The sequence below is a fragment of the Aspergillus clavatus genome, genomic scaffold, assembly GCF_000002715.2.
Source record: "Aspergillus clavatus NRRL 1 1099423829804 genomic scaffold, whole genome shotgun sequence".
Taxonomy (NCBI): Eukaryota; Fungi; Ascomycota; class Eurotiomycetes; order Eurotiales; family Aspergillaceae; genus Aspergillus; species Aspergillus clavatus.
The window spans coordinates 878338-895787 of record NW_001517095.1 but is presented as its reverse complement, the minus strand read 5'-3'; the positions used below and the strand labels follow the sequence as shown (position 1 = coordinate 895787).

At 50.6% G+C, this 17450-nt stretch overlaps 6 protein-coding genes across 6 annotated transcripts, besides 7 other annotated features; 1 reads left to right on the top strand and 5 right to left on the bottom strand.

The window, feature by feature from the left end:
- Positions 1-368: 368 nt before the first annotated feature.
- On the bottom strand, positions 369-1494 carry ACLA_098360 (putative 2OG-Fe(II) oxygenase family oxidoreductase; the record flags this gene model as incomplete). Its single annotated transcript, XM_001270319.1, has 3 exons — positions 369-1046; positions 1107-1173; positions 1232-1494. 3 exons carry the CDS (start codon positions 1492-1494, stop codon positions 369-371), a joined length of 1008 nt encoding a protein of 335 aa, XP_001270320.1.
- A 41-nt stretch (positions 1495-1535) lies between these two features.
- Positions 1536-1570: a microsatellite.
- A 1594-nt stretch (positions 1571-3164) lies between these two features.
- Positions 3165-4745, bottom strand: gfsA (glycosyltransferase family 31 protein; the record flags this gene model as incomplete). The annotated part of the gene is made up of 1 exon (XM_001270318.1): positions 3165-4745. One exon carries the CDS (start codon positions 4743-4745, stop codon positions 3165-3167), a length of 1581 nt encoding a protein of 526 aa, XP_001270319.1.
- Positions 4746-5054: 309 nt separating this feature from the next.
- Positions 5055-5083: a microsatellite.
- Positions 5056-5083: a microsatellite.
- Positions 5084-6579: 1496 nt separating this feature from the next.
- Positions 6580-6612: a microsatellite.
- Positions 6581-6609: a microsatellite.
- A 742-nt stretch (positions 6613-7354) lies between the features above and the next one.
- Positions 7355-7379: a microsatellite.
- A 530-nt stretch (positions 7380-7909) lies between these two features.
- Positions 7910-7938: a microsatellite.
- A 1052-nt stretch (positions 7939-8990) lies between these two features.
- Positions 8991-10879, bottom strand: ACLA_098340 (putative Rab geranylgeranyl transferase escort protein; the record flags this gene model as incomplete). The annotated part of the gene is made up of 4 exons (XM_001270317.1): positions 8991-9340; positions 9533-10558; positions 10631-10749; positions 10806-10879. The coding sequence occupies 4 exons, from the start codon at positions 10877-10879 to the stop codon at positions 8991-8993; spliced, it is 1569 nt and encodes a 522-aa protein (XP_001270318.1).
- A 1026-nt stretch (positions 10880-11905) lies between these two features.
- Positions 11906-12496, bottom strand: cyp1 (putative peptidyl prolyl cis-trans isomerase (CypC); the record flags this gene model as incomplete). Its single annotated transcript, XM_001270316.1, has 3 exons — positions 11906-12316; positions 12371-12412; positions 12464-12496. The coding sequence occupies 3 exons, from the start codon at positions 12494-12496 to the stop codon at positions 11906-11908; spliced, it is 486 nt and encodes a 161-aa protein (XP_001270317.1).
- A 334-nt stretch (positions 12497-12830) lies between these two features.
- ACLA_098320 (aspartic endopeptidase) lies at positions 12831-14579 on the top strand (the record flags this gene model as incomplete). Its single annotated transcript, XM_001270315.1, has 1 exon — positions 12831-14579. One exon carries the CDS (start codon positions 12831-12833, stop codon positions 14577-14579), a length of 1749 nt encoding a protein of 582 aa, XP_001270316.1.
- A 342-nt stretch (positions 14580-14921) lies between these two features.
- Positions 14922-16172, bottom strand: ACLA_098310 (3' exoribonuclease family protein; the record flags this gene model as incomplete). Its single annotated transcript, XM_001270314.1, has 1 exon — positions 14922-16172. The coding sequence occupies one exon, from the start codon at positions 16170-16172 to the stop codon at positions 14922-14924; it is 1251 nt and encodes a 416-aa protein (XP_001270315.1).
- Positions 16173-17450: the final 1278 nt, after the last annotated feature.

Genomic DNA, 17450 nt, shown 5'->3' with positions numbered 1-17450 from the left:
CGATCAATAGTGCCAGTGCCAGCTCCTCTTTGAATGCTATGAGTTATGACCCTAAGAAGATGGTACATAGTGAATCTGCATATGTTGGTTTCTAAGTACGTAGATTCTTGTGCAAGAGCCAGCGTCACTTGCTAAATTAGCTGAGAGGTAGCAAAAGCTCTTAACTTGTCAGTGTAGAGCAAGGGAAGAATACGGAGCACCGTTGGATAAAACTTAATCTTGTACCTATTGCGTTCAATGTGTGATAGAAGGCTCATTGAATACAACAATACGACTACCATTCATTCTCTCCTATTGAGCTCTCCCTCAGCTTTTCTCAACCACTCAAACCCCCCTCACAAGCACAGATATTCAACCTAATTGCCATCTCAGGCAGAAGTGGGAACGATGATTTGGTCCAATTGCTCCATTCCACCGGTCAGGATACTGTCGGCGGACTGCTCAGCGTGCGAAGCGCGGAAATGATCAAACTTCTCATCGTGCCAGCTACGGGCCGTGACCAACCGGTCCTTCGAATCCCGGTAGATGGTGTTATCAGCCGGACGGAGAAAGAAGGCGATGGAGTGGCGGTGCTCCAGCTGGCGATGGGTGAAGGGCAGGACGCGGTGGACGGCCGAAAAGAGCTGGTTGCCCGTCAAGAACCGCAACGAGTCCCCCACGTTGATGATGGCGTGATCCTTCTTGGGAGCCACATAGAGCCATTTCTTCTCTACCGGGGAGAGAACCTGCAGCCCCCACTGCTGGCAGAGGAGGAAGGTGAAGGTGCCGATGTCCGTATGCTTGTTGTGCCCGACGCCCTTGGCGGCCTCTTCCTCGGTCTGGCGCGGGTACCGGAACATGGCCATCGTGCTTGTCGTCGGCTGCGAAGGGTCATGGAATGATTCCAGGGGACCAGGGATCTGATCCCCCAGCGTGCGGGTGAGACACTTGAGCAAAGCCATCACCAGGCGATGGGCTCCGCCAATGAAGGTCTCGAAGAGTTCGATATTCTCCTTCAACGCCGGGGCCAGATTCTCGCTTCGAGACATGCACTCCGTGAACGAGATCTGTTGCGGGGGTCAGCTTGCAGTCTGGGAGAATGGGAGTCAATCATATCAAGGCAAGACCTTCAAGCTCTCATAATGGTCGAGGTGCTCATCAGTGGCACCAGTCGAGGTACCACACGGCTCGTAGCTGCCTGCGGTCAGCAAGAAAGGCACCCTTCTCGATCCAGCGGTCTTCTAATACAAACCCATGGGTATCGCTATGGCGCTCATCCCTCAACTTCACCTCAGTCGGCTGGTCGAAGTACCGATCCATGAACGCAAGAACATCGGTCCACGCGCCGATCATATACGACGTTTCGTCCGCGCCCAGGTTCAACGAGAAGAACCCATGCGTCTTGCAGGCGCGCAGCAGGTTCTGGATCTCTACTTCATCGCCCTGCAGCAGCTTCGCCGCGTCCAAGACGGGGAGCTGGGCGATACTCTCCGCGGGAGGAATTGCGGCATCCATCGTCACAAGCGAATTTGTCAAAAGGACTCGAAGGGATATTGTTTGTTCTTTTTTTTTTTTCTTTTTTTTTTTTTTTACATTCGGCAATGACAGGGAGTGAGTGAACTGGCGCCCTGTGGATGCAGAATTAGCCCTAATAAGAGTGTCCCCCTACCTCCCCAAGGCTTTTTACGCCGGGGGGGAAGGGCCTTGGAGTCCTGACGTGCATTCACCATGCCATGCTACCTCCCTAGCTAGGACGTGGCTGGTCGCGCTCGCTTCCGACGGTCAGGAAATGGAACAGTGTCAGCTTGCATATTAGCTTTGTATCTATTAGCGGAGCGCATCAGTTGATGCGACGGCATTCACTAGGCCACGGGCTCGTCGATCCTTCTTTACTTGATGGTATGATGGTACAGCACCGTTTCGTATCTCTTACCGCTTGGAGATGGACCATGCTGATGAGTAGCGTATACAACATCCATGTGGACTGTGGAGTCACAGCCATAGGTCTCTAGAACCATGCCTGTCAGTGTCAGCACCGCACAATGAACACATGGGGACTAATTCTGCAGACCATCAGCACTTGAATAATGATGACAGTCGGACACAGCCGCCGTCAGCATGACACTTGATAAGCGCTAAGATGAGGCCGGAATCGGTCCGCCGACTGGTGTCCTAGTATGAGGTCCTCGATTCAAGTCCGACTCGCTTAGAAGAACTAGATGCTTGTACTAGTCAAGGATATGCAGCTGCAGCTGTTGCGGAGGCTGACTCGGCAGGGCTGGTCTGACAAGGCAGAAAAGGGAAGCTATATCGGAGTACCAAATATTACAGGGGAGGGGGGATGCCGAGGGAATATAGATCTAAAGCTGTCTAGGACAACAAATTTAGCTATTCTCAAGTAGCTACTGGTATCAATGGTAGCTGGCAGCTCTCCAGTCTTGAACAAGTAGCATCGGATTTCGGGTTCATCCAGACGCCCCCCAAGATTAATGATGGATAGAGTCAACAGCAGGCAACACAGCAATAGTTCAGATACAATGGAGCATACGGAACAGTCCAAGTAATCTATATTCTAGCACTCATGTCATGATATTCCTGCATAATGACAAATGTTCAACGCTAATCTCCAGAAGCGGTCGACCACAACATGGCCCGAAAATCTATTTTTACAAAATGCAGAGAGAAAACAAAAGCGCCTCGTAGAAGCGGGAAAGGGAGAGGAAACGATCAAGAGAAAGGGGGGTATCGCTTCCCGAGGTCAGATTCCTCAGAACCAGGTATAAAAAGCCAGGACACCTGAAGGAACCCAAACGAAAATATCCTCTCTGTCGAAAACCACCAATCCAGACCTGTTGATTGCGCCATTCGTTGACTCCACCAAATACAACGCCGCATAACTGATCAATTGAGAGATGGGGCCTCAACAGGAGACGCTCCAGAACAGAAGTCATCCAGATGCGCCCCTTTCGAGATCTTGCTTTGATGGTGGCTGTGATTGTTGGTGTTCGTCGGTTGGCAATGGTGTCACCAGAGGGAATGAGATAAGCAAAGAAAAGAAACAAGACAGGGAAGGAGAAAAGAAAAGTCATGTGCAAGAATGGAAAATGTTCAGAGAACCCAAGGACCAGCCTCAGTCTCGGTTGCGTGGGGAGGGGTGGGCGTGCACTCGCTCAATGGAGCGAGGTTCAATGACGCTGTCGGACGCCGAAATCGTGGATTCCAGCACCACCGCCTCCTTTGGGTCCGAGCCAGACAATCTCAATGACACTGTGACCTTCGTCTTCTTCACGAACATACCACTGGTGCACATTGTCGCCGACCACATAGGCTTCTCTCAACAACCAGCGATCCTTGGTAACACCGGGCTGATCCTTCAGGCGGAGGGGACCGAGGCGCGCCTCGTATCCGCGAGGATCTTCTTCCCAGGTCTTCTCGGCATGGTCAAAGTTGATCGCATCGTCGGGAGTATTCTCGTCGTAGGTGTACTTGACCAGCGAATAGCCATTGGTCATAACCCAGAAAGTGCGAGTTGACCGACCCGTGGAGTTGTTGACGAACTCCTCCTGGTCGAAAACCCAGCGACGCAGGACCGACTTGCGGCCTGCAGCGGCAGAAACGGTCGTCATCTTCACGACGTCCTTGGTGTACCAGCTGTTCCAGTGGTGCAGGGACTCAATCTTCCTTCCCGACTCGTACACGCCGTCGACTTCCCCCTTCATATCCATCTGGTACAGCGAGGGCCAGAGCGTCAGGGGGGTCTCCCCATATTTCTGGATGCACTGGCCGAGTTTCTGGTCCCCGGGCTGCTCCCCCCAGGACTGGCACTCGTCATAGTATTGCTCCAGAACGTCGAGCAACGGCTTGGAAACGAACACACCCGCACCTCCAAAGGCGATGTGACCGAAAGTGTCAACCTGCCAGCTGGCCTCGGAGAGGGCTCCGATGTAGTGCTTCTTGTTCACATCGAAGAGCTTCAGCTCCTCGGCAATGGTGGGAAGGGACAGCCAGAAGGTGTCATCATCGATGAAGCTGACCCACGTGGTCTGGGGGCGCTTGGTACGGATGTGCTCCGCAAAGGCTTGGACCAGGCCGAAGTAACGAGCCGTGAAGTCCAGTGGGGATTTAATCAGAGTCAGATCCAAGCCGCGGTTGCGGAAGTAGGTCATTTGCTTATCCAGGTCGTCATCCGAGTCAGGAACCAGGACGATCAGACCAGCCTTGGTGTTACCGTAGGAATAGAGCAGCGATGGAAGCAGACGGTCCAGACGGTCCGCAGTGGTGGCCAGGCCGAACAGGATCTTATCGGTCTCATCCACTGCATCGTCGGCCGCCACATCAACATCAATGATGGGAGGGCACGGCATCGACGAAGGATCCGTGCTATCGGGAGAAATGACCATACCACGCTCCATCACGGTCATCTTGGGAAGCACTGGGACATTGACGTCCTCCAGAGTGTTGAATTCCGCTCTGGGGTTCACAAAGCGAGGCCGGAAGTAGGCGCGCGTATAGTTCTTGCGAGGGAGCCACTCGGTGAAAGGCAAGGGAGGCATGATATTGGGATCCGCTTCGCAGGTTTTCGGAGGTTGAGGCGATGATGGCTGGAGCTGGATCTGAGGAGTCTGCTGGGTTGTCGCTCCACGGTCGACCGGCTGCTTGAACCGTAACAGGGCGGCCCGATCATAGCGCTGCATGCCCCAGAAGAAGCCGATGATGGAGAAAAGGGCGACGAGCGGGACGAGGGTCTTGAAGCGGAAGACAGGCATTTTGGTGGGATGATGGGCGCCAAGCGACTCCTTCCACATTAAAGGACCGTAAGGCGGTCGTAAATCAGGGTTGAAAGATTAAGGTGGTGTGTGTTTTGGATTGATTGATTAGCAGCCCATCAAAAGGGAGGGAGAAGAGCGAGCGAGCGTGGTCGCAAACAAAAATCGAGTTGATTATACAGTCGGTGGTCGACACAAACGAGTGGATACAGCAAATCAGGAGATCCCGATGTTTTGCGTAGGAAACTGACAACGAAAGGCTGGCAGCGTCGAGACCTGCGACACGGTCACGGAAAGAGAATAAAAAGAAAAATAAAATAAAATAAAATAAAATAAAAAAGCGAAAGGCAGACGAGAAGATTCTGGGCGGATTGATCGATAGACACCGCAGGAATGGCGGGATCACAGAAGAGATCGAAAGAAGAGGTCAAGACAACTAGAAGGACTATCCGGTGGAGGAAGGTAGGGTGGAGGTCGAAGTATTATTGTCTGGTCGTCGAAGTCGAAGAGGATGGGGGGAAGAATAAGGGGGGGGAGAAGAGAGGAAGAAGAGGAAGAAAGATGATGGAAGACAAGAGGAAGAGAGGAAGTGGAAGCGATCCAAGTGGGAATGCCGAAATATTTGGACCACGGGTTGGTGTTCGGGCCACCGCTCCCAAAATGAAAATCTGTTCAATCTAATTAAGCTCAGGCGTTGTCTTTTGCCTTTTTCTTGCTGGCCAGTGGATCAAACAGGGGGAGGCCAAAGAGAGAGAGGTGATGATCCGTGTGGAAAGAGGGAAGAAAAAAAAAAGAGATCGCCTCGAGGGTTCAATGGGATCGTCCACCAGATACCTACTGTGTAGGTATCTATCTCTCTATTTAGGTGGATAGATATGCAAATTGGCCCGGTTAAGGAGGAGGTGAGAGGAAGGGGAAAAAAAAAAGTGATGGAAAAGAAGGTCAGTCATATAAGAATTGAATGAATCGATGATGCATACATACATTGATATTTATGAGTGTTGACGCCTCCTGCTTCCATCATGCTAAACTAGTCACTACAGAGAGTAGAGAGAGATGTATTTTGTTTCCTTTTTTCGCCCTCTAACTACTTACTACCTACTACATAGTACAGACAGTGAGTGAATGCAGATCATTGACCGAACAGAAGAATGTTGCTCTGATGGATCTTCCCCCTCCACTGAAGCGGGTGGTTGGTATTTTTCACTTCCGGCCATGGAGTCTGGGACCCTTGTAATCAGCCATTTTGATATCAAGTAGGTTCTTGATTCTGGAAGTATTCTGTATGGTTCCGGCATTGTGTGTAGTGTGTAGGTCAAGAGCATGGGGCTAGCTGTCATTCCATTGATTGTGTGTCGAGTGTCTACTGTGCACCCCCCCCCCCGGGGATGGATGCTAAGCTCCCATTTTTCCGGGTCACGATCAGGATCAGGATCAGATACTTGATTCGGGTTGACCACTGGTCTGTCCCAATCAGGAAAGCAACTGGAAAGAGAGTGCAATCTACACAGGACAGGAGGCCAGGATCACCACGGTGGATGCTATCCAAGGCCGTGGCTGCTGCTTCTGGTTCTCAATCATCATAGTCAATACCTTACCGGGATCTCTCCCTCTGATACTCGAGTAGCCGTCTGCTGTTATCACTGGAATAATCATCATCATAATCATCAGATTGACTGTCTGCTGATGGTTTCACCCGACGGAATGATCTGATCCTCCCCCGGAATGTTCCAGTAGATGTTTGCAGTCATTCCACCTCAACCTGCTACGTGATGTCATCATCGGTCGACAAGGGATCTTGAGAGTAGGTATCATTGAGATTTGAGGGAGATAGAGATAGATAGATAGATAGATAGATAGATAGGTATCGATTCGAATCCTCCCGGACCATATCAGCACTTTCTTTAGCCAGTTATCGAAGATAGATTTCTCAAACCAAGTCATCAATTACATCTAAATGAAACAACGATTACTCCGTGGAAAATTCAATCGATCTGCGCCGTTCCCGTCTCGCCAGCCACTCATACACCGCTTTCCCGAGGGGTGTTGCGTTCTGTCGCCCCACCGGCCGCGTGTCCCTTTTCCCGTTGATTTCTCCTATTCTGTTGGTTCTCTCTCCAAAGTGTATCCCCCATTGAATCAATGCCATGTCCATCCCTCGTTGTCGACGGATACCACTCCGGAGAAAGTAGCCAGGTGGTGGTGAGCACCAAGTATCGTTCGTCATCGCGGATGATATTGCTTAGCATCTGCCGCCGTAGTCGTCGTTACTTGTTCCTGGCAGGGTGGATCGCGATCGGCCTGGTTGATCCAAGGAAGTATGATTGTACGTACTGCAATAATCAACATCAAACAATGCGCATTCGGCAGACCCCTCTGGGTCACTCTGGGGACGCGTGTACAGGATACGGGGTCGGGAAGCGGCCCTTCCAGCATCGACTCGCACTGCGGTTGACGCAAGTCATGCTGATTGCTGCCAGCCAGGTCGACGAAGTAAGTCTGCAATGTCTGCACTCTGCACGGAATTGGCATCATCTCGCTAACAGCTTAGTCAAACGCACTTATTAGTAATAAGATGTACAAGCGGCCATTTAAGCTTATGAAGACCTTGGCAGTTGGCAGTTGGCAGTTGGCCGCCTGTCACCACTCACCCCCCTTCCCCCTTTAATAATCATTGGGAAATGGTCAGTTATATGAACTGATCTCGTCGACTTGGAGTACTCAGACTCTCATAACTGTGTAACTGTGTTTGCAAACAACTGAGAGAAAGGTTTTTTAAAAATACACCCATTACGTCCGAATCAGAAGAATTCGACGAGGATGGTTAGGTACTTACTCTGTACGGTGTACAACCGAATATCCATAGTATACAGACCTACCCCTGATCTTCATCCTCTGAAACCCGTCGTCGGGACCTTTCTCGCCCCTATTTTCTTTAGTCTATCGAGATCTCTGTTTCATTAGCCCCATCCGTCCCGCCAAGGACATGTGTGCCACTGCCAACTGCCAAGTAGGTACGCCGGTAAGCTTAAGGGTCTTTTCTCCTACTGTGTACTCTGTACTGCGTCCAGGTTCGCTCGAAGGAGGTGTACAAGCCAATTACTCCTGCTACTGTACAGACTACAGTGTACAACTTGTTATTTCTACTCTATTCTAGGTACGGGTCATAATCATAGTCATAGTCATAGTCATACACAAACTCCGCAACAGCCTTCTAGCTTCACTCGCCAAAGACAACCAACATCCACGTAAACACATATCCCTGCGTTACGTACTCCGTACTCCGTACAAACTCATAATTTCCCATCTTGGGTAACCTTTGGCAGCAGCTCCAGACTCGGACTCATCTCATAAAAGCAGAGTGACGAAGTCGGTACGGAAGAGGTCTTAACTCTTAGGTAACTCCTATCAGCCGCATTCTGGCGCGCCCTTCTGTCCAGACTCCAGTCACAACAAACAATACCTTTGTATTATGTCGACTACCTTAAGACATACTCCGTATGCTGATTACCCATCCCCATCCCCAATCAGCACAGTACATGTCACCGAGAACACCCAAGTGACAGTGTGACACGAACACATACTCAACGGATGTAACCCCCCCCATACATACATACATAAGCTTATCGCAGCGCCTGTGGAGTGCACACAATGCACCTAACATACATACATACATACCTACCTACCTACCTAATCAAGCATACCGTGGGAATGAAATATTCCCCTCCTCCGTCGTCACATCTACACGATCTCCCCCGTGTGAGGATTATACGATAGATAGATAGTTGATAGAGATAGGTAGATGATACACGGCTGATGCAGACAGGCATGCGGTAACGGCGTAGGCTCGTAGCACGTACGTTGGCACTTCGCAGAAACAGCAGATCATGCGCCGGGAGGAGGGGTGGGCATCGATGGGACACCACCGTTTGGGACCTAGAGTGGGGGGGTGGTGAGTGTTGAGTGTTTCGATCGCCGTCAGGTTGGACAGCTCGGTGTCGGGAATGGGGCTTTATCTGGCTATCGGAAGGACAAATCCACCGCAAAGAGAGATATACAAGGACTATACAGAGGCGAGATTGGGCTGGGAGAGGTCAATGATTAGGGTGGACCCACGGGAGGGATGTCCACTGGCCGATATGGAATTTCGTACAAAAAGGACCGAGTACAGTTGAATGTCTTGATTTAGTCTTGTGCATCTATATATACTACCATAGAATGTAAGCGACCAGCTATTTAGCTACATCATTCAGCATCAGAGATACCCTCTCGGTCCTCGAACTTCATGAAATCATCGGGGGCATCATCGCCAACGATTCTCCTCCAGGCGTCCTTGACGACGTCAATGAGTGTGTCATCAAAGGCTAGATCAAGACTGGGAGGTGGGAAGCAGAGTATGTTCGCAGACGGGCTGCCAAGTTGGGCTGCCTGGGCGTTGCGCATGCTCTCACCAGCCCGTCCCAATTGAGTGTAACGTAGAGACCATAAGATCCTCGCGTCCAAATCCGAACTGGATTCGAGAAGTTTTTGTACAGCTTTTTCTAAAAGCAATTGACCATCAGGTCCCGACATGGAAACACTGGAGTACAAGACACCTTCAGAGCGTTAGCGACACGTCACAAATAACCAGGCAAGTCATGTGAAGATAGTGGGATGCTCATATCAGATAAATGTTGAGTTTCTCATCAATGCAATTACAGGCAATGTAGATAAGTATTCAAAAAAATCATCATCTGAGCAATTGAAAGGGGTTGTGGTGGGGAGAGAACGGGAAAGTTAGAACTTACTTTGTCCAGGTGGACATTCGCCAGTCTCGCTCGAGTGAACAAGAATGTACACCGGAGGCGAGTCGTCTTTTTGGCCTAGAGTGTTTCCAGGGAAGACTACAACGGCGCCAGCAGGAATTGGGCCGCCTTCTGCAGTGACTGGGAAGAGGTTCTCAAGGGACGATGACACAATCGTGATCGATCGCGAGGCTTTGTCACAACGAGGAGGATCAAGAACATCGGCTGGAAGATCCCAGTTCGAACCAACCAAAAACCGCGTCTTGATTGATTCTTCATTGGAAAGATGCACTTGGACGCGGTCTGAATCACCACTGTCGGGCTCATCAAAATCTTTGACAGAGTCGATCCCGGCGTCCAAGACATACACCCCACCTCCGACTGCGAGAGCTCGGCAGCCCACTTGAGCAATTTCTGACCCACCTCCCCATTTGGCCAACAGGCTTCCAAACCCAGGGCCAAAAACACCAATCGAGGTGAGATGCCGTTTGATGCGAGCTACCGCATATTCGGCCGATGTCTCAAGTGGGGAGGCCTGGGCTAATGAAAGCGACAGAAGAGGATCATAGAGCTGAGAAGGCATTTGGAATTTCGAGGACAGATAATCCGGGAACGAGCCGCTCAAGTCCTCTGCTCCAGATACAGCTTCATCTTGAGGCGGCTTGGCAATGTGGCGGAGAAACCTCATCAATGTCCTTTTTGACTTGACGTTCATAACGTCATCAGCGAAGACATCCTCGCGGCTGCTTGGGACACGGTACAGATCTGGAGAAGGGCCGCTATTTGTGCTAGCTCCGGTCACTGCCTCGTCCGATGGCTTGGATATCCACCAGCTGCCGACAGCTTGAAACTCAAGCTGCCGGTAAACCTTTGAGGATACTAGCGTGGGCAGTAACCGAGACCGACAGTAGATAAGTTGTGGAGACAATGTTAGCGTATATGCTCGGGAGGGGCCAAGGTGAGCCTTGATATCTGCTGATTGCTGCGGTTTGAAGATAGTTACGTCTTCAACAGGGAACGACTCAGGTTCTAGCTTAGTAAACCTAGTCAGCAAATGGACGGTGATCGACAAATAGCAAGTATTTTGATCCCATAACTTACCGTGGTTCACCCGAGCAGCCCAGTCCTCAGCCTCCTGCAGGCTGAAAGCCGCCTCCGAGCCGCCGTAAAAGGGATTACGGTCAACGTGAAGTACCTTCTTACCCGACCGGGAAAGTGCGCTGTTCGAACGCATAATTAGCAACACAGCAGACCAAGTTAGAGTTGCTCAACTCACAGTGCTAGAAGTGATTGAGCTAGCCCCGTACCAGAGATTGTGACATCCCATGGTGTCTCTGCCAAAGACTCCATTCTTGAATGGGAATCGAGAGGCGATCACAGCTGGAAATAATGGTTCAGTATAGAGTTATGATGAGCAAACCCAACGACCATCAGGTTGGGTGGCACGCAATGAAGCCCGTCCTCACAAGCAGGAGATTCCTGCCCATGAACGAAGTAGGAGTACTCATTCGTCCTGGAGGAGAGCCGCAAGGGAAAGAAAAATAGAAAGTGAAGGATGCGCGAAGAAATACTTGCGTCGTGACCCGCACCAGTAGTGCGGCACGTGACTATGCTCGGGTCATTCCGAGCTCCTTCGAGAGGTCGCTGTCGTTCTACGCAGCTGGATTGGTTCCGTTCCAGTACTCATGTCAGGAAACTGATCATCTTGAGGTTATACTCGAAATTCATCTCGTTTTGTACGATCCCAACGCTTGCCGGCCCGTCCGACTCTTTGTATAGTTACTTCTTGGCGGTTCAACGAATTGAAGCCTGAGGCTCAAGGCGCTTGAACTGCTATTCCAAATACAGTTAGATAGTTCTCGGTAGCAGCTTTAAAAAGACTTTCGCTCCAGCAATTCTGTTTTTCTCACCACACCACTCCCAGTGTCCTGCACAGGCATTCTGCATTTGACCGTAGCAGAGTCGTCTATCTTTGGCAAGCCTTCATTGGTCTTGTCGTCTAGAGGGAGTGGTAGATAAGATTTCTTGTCACTCTGTATCTGCTGCTCTGGATGGAGACATTTGATAGAAGCAGTTCGTTTGTAGTGATACATCTCTTCATACTATCATTACTCTGTAGTTCTATGTGCTGTCACAGGATAGACATGTAGCATACACATGTAGCAATTCTGCCTTGCTGGGCTCTGCTGAGTTGTTTTGGCTGTCGCGTCTTTGCCGTCATGGGAGGGAAGCGGTAGACCAAGTTCGCTCAACCCGCGTGGAGACGATGTTTCGTGGTGTTCTCTGGCTGAAGAAGCGTCTCGTCTGGGGGAGACAGCATTCGGTTCAACCCTCAGTATATGGAAGACGTTTGCGCTAGAATGGATTCTGGCCCCCTCACTCCTCGCCGTCTTCCACGACCTTGGCGCGTATAATCTTGACCTCATCAACAGGTCTATCCTCTGGATTTGTTTTGACGAGTCCCATGCGCTGGATCACTCGCATCCCGCTCTTCACCCGACCGAAGATTGTGTGCTTTCCATCCAACCAGGGCGTAGGCGCAAGCGTGACAAAGAACTGACTTCCATTGGTATTAGGTCCACTGTTTGCCATGCTCAGCACACCAGCTCCAGTGTGCTTGAGGCCCGGGTGGATCTCATCCTCAAATTTCTCTCCGTAGATCGAGCTTCCTCCTCTGCCAGTACCAGTAGGATCTCCAGTTTGGACCATGAAGTTGGGGATGATGCGATGGAAAATGACGTTGTTGTAGTATCCTCGTTGGGCGAGCGTCGCGAAGTTCTTACAAGTCTAGTCCAAATATAATCAGTAGTGCTCATATTGGAATGTCCGCTCATTGCTCACCTTTGGCGCATGCTCATTGTAAAGCTCTACAGTGAACGAGCCCTGAGATCAATTAGTCGCAGCGATTGCGTTGGGTGTCACCGTCCTTCTTACCATGCTCGTATCAAAGACCACATCAGTCGCCATTATATTTAGGGTGTTCGAGTGCTAGTAAAAAATAGCGAAGAAAGAGTCTGTGTTTCGAGCTTCCCGCAGAGGCAGAAGGCGAACTTGAGCTTTCCAACAATTCCGCGGCGGGGATCAATCATCCAGGCGCGTGTCTTGGCATCAGTTAAAGTGGAGGAAGACAGGGAACACGAAGCTTCAACAATCAACATTTACCTCTCCATAACAAACACAGTCATTTACAGCCATGGACTAATTTTCTCCAACACCACATTCAGGCAAGCATCCTAATTTCGAGTTCAAAGTCAATAGACCTGGTTGACACTCTACTTTCAAAGAACACTTCGCCGCCATCATGGATGAGGTCAGTCCTTTTGCGGAGCTATTGGGACAGCTCATCTACCAATATACGAGCATCAAGCCCTTCCTACCAACATACGGACATCTGCTCGTCTCAGCTCTCTTCCCAATCTTTATCGGTGCACACGCATCCTTATCGAGACCCTCATCGGCCGCCAAACCACCTAAAAGAGATGAATCAAACACTTCGAGCGACACAGACAATGAGGAGGAGGACGAAGAAGAAGGACAGGGTCCGGTCCAGAAGATGGAAGGCCTTGAACCCTCAGATGCATTGATGTTCCCTTTGACCGCTGGCCTGACCCTTGGTGGTTTGTACTTGATCATCAAATGGTTGGGAGACCCGGCGATATTGAACAAGATTCTGAGCTTCTACTTTTCTCAGATGGGAATATTCTTCGCCGTCGCGTTCCTGAAGGACTGTCTCTTGGTCTTTCGATCTTTCGTGTTCCCTCGGCGCTATCGGTACGCTGGCAGGATTTGGAAGGCGAAGCAGTCGGAAGGCGCATTCATAGCTGAACAACAGGAATCCGCTGGTTCGAAGGCGATTCAACCCCGTCGTTCTCCTCTTCCAAGCATTCTCGGCTCGATTCCTCTGCCTGGTACTCTAAATAAAGCTCTTTGGGCGTGTCGGAACGTTGCATATAAGAGAGTGAAGGTTCGGGCTCATGTGCGCGGCATCTTCACTGGCGAATGTTTGATTGGACTGCTGGATATTATCAGTGCTGTGCTGGCGTTGTCCGCTGTTGGATACTTTGCATTCGTGATGAAGCCATGGTGGCTAACGAACTTTCTCGGATTCAGCTTCTGCTACGGTGCGCTGCAATTCATGTCGCCATCAACGTTCACAACCGGATCACTTATCCTGAGCTCGCTCTTCCTCTATGACATCTACTTTGTCTTCTATACCCCATTGATGGTGACGGTCGCTACGAAGTTGGATGTACCTATCAAATTGCTGTTCCCTCGCCCTCCGGCTCCCGGAGAGGCCCCCGATGCCATCTCTCTAGCCATGTTGGGACTGGGGGACATTGTCATTCCTGGTATGATGGCGGGTCTGGCACTACGATTTGACCTTTTCCTTTACTACAAGAAGAAGGGAGTCGAAAAGGCGCGATTGGAAGGCAAGGGACAGGAACTTGTCAAGTCCCAATATCAATCTGCCACTGGCGGCTGGGGTGAACGCTTCTGGGCTTGGTCAGCTGCGCCCCGCAAACTTGAGCTCGAGCCTCCCTATCAGGACGCCAAATCCTTTCCCAAACCGTATTTCAAAGCGAGTTTGGTTGGTTATATTGCTGGAATGATTTCAACGCTTGCTGCCATGCAATATTCCAATCATCCCCAGCCGGCTCTGCTTTACCTAGTACCTGGAGTACTATCGTTCCTGTGGGGAACGGCGCTTATCAGGGGAGAGCTTCACGACATGTGGGAGTTCTCTGACGCTGAAGAGAGCGAAGAGGAGCCCGCAGAAGAAAGGGAGGGAAAGAAGGAGGAGGAGAAGCAGGACGAGCCTCCTTCAAAGAATACAAAGAGCCTGTTCATGCGCATCTTGTCCGGTGACATTGCGGCGTTTTACTCAGAGGCTCCTGACTCTAAAGAAAAGGCGGAGCAAAATTCCAAGCATGATGAGACGAAGGGCTCAGCTGAGAAGGAGAAAGAGTCAAAAAACAAGTCACAAGATTCGAGCGAAGGAAGGGAACTGGATTTAGTCTCGCTATCTATTTCAATGCCTCGAAGGGCTTAGAATGAACGGCGCAAAACATCTACCGACAGCAGTAAATCTGCCGCAGATGACGAGCGCTTATCTGTCTCTGATGTGGTAAATCGCGACAATGAGCCGCCGGCCAAGAGGCAACGAAGGAGCCCTAGGATTGCCAGTGCCACTTCCAACTAGAATGCGTCATCGGATTGGTGCCATATGCTGCTTTGAGTGTCTAGACGGGGTTGGCATGGATTTGATATGTTTTTGCTACAATAGGTTCAAAAAAGCAACGATATTTTGTCTCAAGGCTTCAATTGAAGTTCTTAAAATGGTATCATCATAGTCCTTCATACTTAGACATCACATTGCATCAAACCGGATAGATCAGCAATTATCAAGTATCCGTTTCAGGTCATCCCATCGCTGCGCGGATACGTCAACCAGCTGCTTCAACTCTCTGCTATCTACAGCCCATCCGCCATTCTTCTCCATCTTGACGATGACGGTCTTTCCTCTGCCACCATTCTCCTTATCGACCACGAGACAAGCTCGTTCCTGACTCAAGCCCTCTTCGTACCCATCAGGATCGGCCAAGATCCACCTCCGTTGAATGCCTTTCCTATTACTCTCGTCGATATTCCTCTCTTCTTCGGCATCAGGAACAATGACCTTTCTCCAGCCTGCAGCAGCATCCGCCTCGAAGACGCAGAACGAGCTCGCAATAGGCATACCCCGCAACGACAGCTTGCGTGCTTCAGCCACCGCGTCCGAGCACACCACCATCTCGTTATCAATGTCCCACCACGCCTTGGGCAGTTTCGTATCGCGGAGCGCAGCCAGCACGGCGGTCCAGGCTGCATCGAACGGATTTCCGGCTAGAGAAATGATCATCACATCAATGTAGAGTACCCAGAACGCCTTGATTTCCCTGTTCTTCGGAAGCTCCGAATGACCCCCCTGGACATCCACGTCCATCTGCTCGCTTTCGTTGTGGCGCTCGAGATCTTCAGCGCCGAGACTAGGTGGCTGGTACCAGACTCGCAAGTCCTCCGCGCGGACTAACCGAGTACTATGCAGGAGTGTCAAGATCTGGTGTGATAGCGACTGCGCCAACGCCGAAGGCGGGGCCCCGGGGATGAAGCCGGGTGCGCAGCCGGTGCTGAGCGAAAGGTTGGGAACCAGCAGATTAAGCTCCTGGATTTGCGATTCGTCTTCGTCCTCGTCCTCGTCGTCCTCTTCCTCGCCGCCGAGCTCCTCGTTCGGCTTCAGGGTGGGATCGGTCAGCTTCCGCCGTTTACTGCCCGCATTGCCCCCCGATGCCGGGGCGATACTCCACGAAGCGATATCCTCGGTGTGTAGGAGTTCAGCGCGCACGCCGCAGACAGCTGCAGTATCGCCGATTCTCACCACGGCACTACCGTTTGTATGTGTCAAGGAACCGGTGTTGGCGGAGGTAATGCGGAATTGAGAAGTCGCCCGGCCATTGGCTCGGACTGAAGGCTGATTGCTCGATGCGGGTGGTGAGAGGTGGGCGAGAAGATAGGCGTGAGGTTGAAGTCGGGCGAATTGGGATGGTGGTAGTGAGAGAAATGGTGGGGTTAGAGGGGCAGTTGCTGATGCTGTAGCGGGAGCCATTTTGATTCAAGAATAGTTTCAACAAGAGTAAATTAATATCATATCATCCCATGCAAATCAATCAAGATACAGAGCTGCGTATTGGAAGCGTGAGTTAAGGCTTGATCTGCGGAAAGAAAACGCAGCTCAACCTATTTTTATGCGGCAGAATCCTGGCCCAGTTCTGATGGCGGTGAGAGCTTCCATCAAATGTATTTACACGTGACATGGAAGCAAGCAATGGACTTCTGGCTCTGGTTGGAGACATACACCTCTCTCTATGTTTGGGATCGGAATAGATTTATATGATATTATACTAAACCTTAATGGAATTTGATTTATTTAAGAGAATTCCGGTCTTCGATCTTATGGGAGAGCATGGAGAACTTTCGGAATGGCCTTTACGACCATCGCTGCCGCATAATTGGCCATACTCGTCACGTCTCCTTCAGCAATAGATATCGTGCAGCACGAAGAGGAGCTCCAGGAAAAGCATTCCAGAGTCATGGATCAAATGTCGGATAATGAAACAGGAGACGAGTTCGTGATACACCCCCTGTTCTTGAAACATAGATCGTCCAATGCAATTGATAGCCTAGACCTGTTGCAAAAGAAGCATCCTGAAGCGTCGAATTGAAGGATCGTCGCTTGACCTTCTATTTATAAAAATCGTCGAGAGCCAATCTGTTCCATCGACTCGTGAACGGGAACTTTGAGATTTGCCTGCAACTCGCTCTTCAACTCGGAAGTGAATTCTCATGCGGGCTGGTTGAGCTTGAATTGTGGCAGTGATAGGGGTTGGCGTGTTGGCGATGTACAGCGGTCTCGTATTTCTCGGGAGGAGCCATGTTTATGGCCCATCGCGTGGCTATGGGTGTGCACGGTTCGCTGTTCTCAAATAATGACCCGCATTGCATCAAGTCATTTCGGACTCAAATGGGCGCCTTATCCTACACAAAAGGGGCGAGAAGTCAAGTTTGCTGCCGTCATCGTCGATAATGAGGTCCTGGTAACGGGGAAATGCAACACACTCAAAGAGAGTTCAGCTTCATTCCAAGGCAGAAGCATGAGATGAAGTCCCATGGTCCAAATACAGATCAATATGCGAGAGACTTTATCGTCAGCCCATGCACTCCAATATACCCAAAGAGTCCTTTTAATACCACATGCGCGGACGTGTCCCCAATCATATCACCCATATCACCATATGATCAGGACCGACAACGAAGTTTGGCGACAGAAACAGAAATTGAAGACAACGGCACTTCGAACGGCGAGAATAACTTGTGCCTGCTCCCT